Consider the following 5,851-nt stretch of genomic DNA (forward strand, 5'->3'; position numbering starts at 1 on the left):
CCCCCCCCCCCCCCCAACAAAAATCTTTTTTTTATTGGTATTTTGTTTGGAAAAATTGTTGTGATAAGAGACTTTCAGCAAACTCCCGACGGTATGAATAATAAACTATTCAGCACGACGAGTCGACAAAATTATCGTCAATAACAATTTTATCATAGGTAGGCCTCGATAACTATTACTGAAATAATAACCAATTATAAAATCGACAAAAACAGCGATAACGACGTCGAGTGGATTTTATTTTATGAATTATTATAACAGTCTAAATGTCTAATATAAATATTATATAGAATATATAAAATATATATAATATTTATATATACTATATAAAATAAAAATGACGTTTAGTCTAACTATAATAACTTGTAATTTGTATCATAAATATATTTTAAAACCCCCCCAGAAAAAAATTGTATCTACGCCGTTGCACTTACTGTTGATATAACATGTTAATTACCAGTAATAATATTTAATTTCCCTTAAAACTTTAAGTCCCCTTAAAAAAATTATATTTCTAAAAATGTAAAAATAAAAATAAATGTCACTTAAAAAAATGTTGTATTCAACAAAAAAGAACTTAATAATCTTTCAAAAATAATTGTAAAAGTATTATAGTTACTAGTTGAGTTGGTGTGCATCTTTCATTATAGAAACCTATTTACGCTTCAAATTTTGTACCTCCAAATATTTAAAAAAATATGACACAATATACATTAATTCCTTATTTAATAAATGACATTAATCTGTTTACTACTTCTTAGTCTTTGTAAAAAAAATATATATTTTAGACATGATAACATTTTTGGAAAACTGCTGAAGTGGACCTAAATCGTTAAATAGTTTATACAAATAATTATCACAATATAAGATTTCATAGGAATGAAGTAATAAAGAAAACTAATTAACTGGAAACATGACTGATCACTTAACTTAATGTTTTTCTTGCGTGCAAGCGAGTGTTAACTGCTATTTAAACTCAACATAAGGAATGAAAAATTCCTTACTGTGACTTAACATGTTAAAACCAAGTGTTAATAGTTAATTTCCCTGATAAACAAATATTTTATTGCATCAAAATACAAATCTTATCTCAAAAATAATTTCTATACAATTAATTTAATATAATTTTCACTACACATTGTTGACATTATTTGTTTATCATTTATTTAGACTTTTGACTTATGGTTTATTTTTATAACAAGGTTACGTCAATATATTTATATATATATATAATATATTATATTTTGTATCTAATTAATTCATACTATAGGTAGCGTTGTATTATTTGCTAGTATGTGTAAGTAACTAATAAGTCATTAAAAAATTGTATAAAGAGTGAAATAATGTCAATTCATTGTTTGTAAATATCTATGGTCGTTTAAAAAAATGTTATCTGTGTAATGTAGACAAGTTGTGATTGGCTGATGTGTGTATAGTCATGCAATCATTGTTAATGATTGTACAAATATTATAATATACATAATTGTAAGACAATAATATGGTCTTACATTTAGTTTTAAATGTGAATTACGTCTAGAAAGTTAGATGACAATTATATTTTTCGTGTATAAATTAACTTTAAAATAAGTTAGTAAAAAAATAAAAAATAGAGGTACACAATTATATTTTTTTCAAAACATCTTTTAAAACGATGAATTATTATTCTATGTTTTAGCGAGGGTTTAAATTACGAGAAACACTTGCAATGTCTTATGTCGGTCAACCTCTACCCAGTTCTATTCATCTATTGCCATCTACACCACAAACACAAGGCTTACATACGTTCATACGAAACAAGGACACACCCAAGGATGAATTTATATTTTATTCCAAACGGCTTATTAGACTAGTCATTGAGTTTGCACTATCATTGTTGCCATTCAAAGTAAGCAATATTATTTTTATTTTTATTCCCAAAAAATAATAGAAATATCTATATCAGGTAGTTAATTAAATCTATTGTGTTATGTTTAGGACGTTATTGTAGATACTCCACAGTGTGTTCCATATTCTGGTAAGAGATGTGCTAGTGACAAGATATGTGGTGTGTCGATTTTGAGGGCTGGAGAAACAATGGAACAAGCAGTTTGTGACGTTTGTAAGGACATACGTATCGGAAAAATTTTGATTCAAACAAATAGATCTACTGGGGAACCAGAAGTATGTGACTTGAAATGTATTATGTTTAGTTGGTTTAATAAACTAATGTTGTTTAAATTTAGCTTTATTATTTGCGCCTACCTAAAGATATTAAAGACTATATGGTAATTTTAATGGATGCCACAGTAGCTACCGGTGCAGCTGCAATGATGGCCATTCGAGTACTTTTAGATCACGATGTTCCTGAAGAAAATATTTTATTGGTATCATTACTAATGGCTGAATCTGGTATGTAGGTTGTTGAATTAGATATTGTAACTTGTTAAATTATTGAAAATATTTTTAGGGGTGCACACAATTGCATATGCATTTCCTCAAGTGCGCATCGTCACATCAGCTGTCGATCCAGAAATAAATGAAAAATTCCATGTTTTACCAGGAATTGGCAACTTTGGTGATAGATATTTTGGCACTGAACCGGAAGAGTACACATCTAGTTAGTGAAGTCATTCAACTGAAGTCCTTAATAAATTGTGCTGAATTTTTATTACGAGTTTTATTTTAACTTACTATTATTTTTCAAATATTAATTTCTCACAACACTATATATTAAGGTGTTATGAAAATGGATGTACTTAACACAATGTAAGACTTCTAGTATTAATCAGATTTATGATTTAATCATTGTTTAAGAATTGGATTGATATCATCGAATAAACAATTTTATTTTATAATGAGTTTTAATGTGTCCAAATAATTTGTGTATTCTTAATTTTCATTGCACATAAATTTATGTTGCCATGCTGTAGGTACATTTTATAATTAATTATTGTAAATTTGTGTGTTAAATAAAATAATACATACAACTTTATAATAAAATGGCAGAATATGATGGTCACTAACAACTTTAATAATTATTCTACATTGTTATTTTTATTTTTATTATATTTAATTTTTACAATATAGTAAACTAAAGGGTGGCATGTAAAATTCATATACATTTATGTTCTGTTTGTCCTTACAAAAATAATCAATAAAATGTACATAAAAATAAAGTTTAAGTGTCTGTCTGTTTGTCTGGGGTAATCTTCAAAATTTTGACTGAAGGGGACTTTGAAAGGAATGATCTAGGCTACTTTTATCAAGAAATCGTTTATATAGAAGGATAAAAAAGTTGATATTATTTAATTTGGTTGTCATAGACAAGAATCTCCTATTAAAATGTTCTGTTGAGATTGTCCATCTTTGTTTGAACTGTCCGTAAAGCGGAGTACTTTAAACTTTCATGAGCTAAAAATCTTTGTTGTTGCTACAATAAAAAAAAGAAAGTACCTACATTATAACATCAATGCTTATATAATATGCTAGTATGCTACACATTACTTATTAGTGAAAATCTAATATTTATGATTCAAGTAAAATGTAATATAATATAATCATTTAATATGTTTTATTGTTGTATAGGAAATATAATAAATAAAAAAAAACAGTGAATGTACCCAAACATATTTTGTATTAATAAGTGGTAAAAATTAATAAGTCTATAACAATAATACTACCTGACAAATGTAATGTTCTATTGTTCTCTATACTATAGACTATTGTATTATATAAATATATAATATATTTTTTATTACCTACTTATTATACACGTTGAAAATAAAAGTTTAACATTTTTATAATAATCTGAATAAAAGAAAATTAGGTAGGTAGGTAGATTATTTGATTATAATAAAGCAGGCACCTACTATCGTACTTAATATTTTGTAAAAACAAAATTATTTATTATATATTCTTTAATTCTTATTTTTTCGATATTTGTTTTTAAACTCTACCTATTTATTGATAACTTCCAAAGAGGCGGTTTGACATTTTTCAGTTGGTGGTTCAAGAATAGTTAATACCACCCACCTACCTACCAAAAAGTCATATTAGGTATAAAAACTTACCTCATTTTTATAAATTTTTTGACAATTATTATTTATTTTAAAACATGCTTAATAATTGTGATGATATGATAAATTAAGTACCCAATTATAAATAACCATGTGAACGAATCGACATTACATACCTATCTAGATATGGAACAAAACTAGTATTATCTAGCGCGCTGTACATCTAGCGCAACTATGGTAAATTTATTGCTAGAATTTTATCAGCAGCACAGGCCCCCCTAACTAATATACTGGCTGACTACTAACAATACACAAATAAATTCATATAACACTAAGTAGTGAATTAAAAAATTGTAATTAAACTTATAAATAATTATATAACTCGACTCATTTTTTATTCAACTTTTACTCAAATAAAAAATGTACATTTAAAATAATATAAAATCAATTCTAATTTTATATTAGTTGCTGAAAATGTATCAATAATATTGTTTTTGTGTCAAGACTATTAGTTACATCTCTTTCGATATTCAATATTAATAAATTTGAAAATCGTTCTTGCCTCATTGTTGTTCTCTGGCAAGGTTATAAAGCCGTACCGAAGATAATACGCCACTAACAGGTCTATAGTGAAAGCTACTATATTTGGGCACACATCTTCAGTAGGTACCTAAGTACCTAACTATACTTTTTTAATATTATCATTATCAACATTTTTTTAAAATTTTAAATAGGCAATTTTTGGCAACAACCTTTATTTCTTATCACCAAAAAAGCATATTCATAACGAGTCGATGAAATAATTTATTTTTTAAATGTGAACGAATTTGAGGTTTTTTTATAGCTGTATACCTACGTTGTTTATAACTTCATTAGTTGATTGTTAATGTATGTGATTGTATCTATTTGTTGCTAATAATGAATTGGCCATTAAATTAACCATTTTTATATTACCCACCCCAAACTTTTTGGTGGTTCAGTGAACCACCAAATGAGTGATCAAGCCGCCTCTGTAATTCCAAAGCTCAAATTATTTTCTACATTTATCTCAAAATATCTAAAAGGTAAATAGTGATAGGTGGGTACTACTAATATGTAGGTACGCTTAAAAGTCTGAATACCTAGATATACAAATCCACGATTAAAGATATCTTTAATATCTTTAATCGTGTACAGGCGCGCACCCAGAATTTTTGCTTGGGGGGGGGCTTAATAATTTTTCTTTTCCCCTTACACACAAGTAAACAATTAAAACTAATTTTTAAACAACCAATTTTGTTTATTATTATCATATGTTATATAATATGTTATATTATTATGTATTTAATATTTATATAATTATATTTATAACTAAATATTATGACTAATGAATTTAAAATTTAAGTTTCCTGGGCCCCTTTTCAGAAAGAATTTTTAATACTTCAGATTCTTTAATTTGTATTTCTCGATGTATGTGGAGATTTGCCAGACCATTTAAACGTGACTGTCCCATTGTGTTCCGGAGATAGGTTTTAATTCGCCGTAGTGTGGAAAACGACCTCTCAGCCGTACTTGTACTTACTGGTAACGTTGCAAATATTTTCAAAAGTATAAATACTGATTCAAAAATTTTAATATCACATAAATTTAAACCATCAATTGCGTTTAGTGGTAAAGTATAACCACAGTTTTTAAATTTTTCATACCACAATTCGAATTCGGCCTTAGCGACAGAAAAACTAATTTTGTTGCATATCTTTTTCGTAAAAGTCAAAAAGATTTTTAAAACTTGAAATTTGTTCATCTGTTGGATTACGTCCGGGTGGTAAAGACATTTATAACTTGTTAGGAGATTTTTATGTTTTAAAAATCGATCA

At 26.9% G+C, this 5,851-nt stretch overlaps 1 protein-coding gene across 2 annotated transcripts in view; it reads left to right on the forward strand.

Annotated features, from left to right (window-relative positions):
* Uckl1 (uridine-cytidine kinase 1-like 1) overlaps positions 1 to 3,155 on the forward strand; it is an 8,787-nt gene extending 5,632 nt beyond the window's left edge. Inside the window, 4 exon segments of one of the 2 annotated variants that reach the window (NM_001160382.1) lie at positions 1,676 to 1,885; positions 1,975 to 2,160; positions 2,223 to 2,388; positions 2,447 to 3,155. In NM_001160382.1, the coding sequence (NP_001153854.1) occupies positions 1,676 to 1,885; positions 1,975 to 2,160; positions 2,223 to 2,388; positions 2,447 to 2,601 (717 nt within the window). In that variant the 3' untranslated portion in view covers positions 2,602 to 3,155. 2 annotated transcript variants of the gene reach the window in all.
* The last annotated feature ends 2,696 nt before the right edge of the window (positions 3,156 to 5,851 follow it).

The sequence above is a fragment of the Acyrthosiphon pisum genome, chromosome A1 (assembly GCF_005508785.2).
Source record: "Acyrthosiphon pisum isolate AL4f chromosome A1, pea_aphid_22Mar2018_4r6ur, whole genome shotgun sequence".
Lineage (NCBI taxonomy): Eukaryota > Metazoa > Arthropoda > Insecta > Hemiptera > Aphididae > Acyrthosiphon > Acyrthosiphon pisum.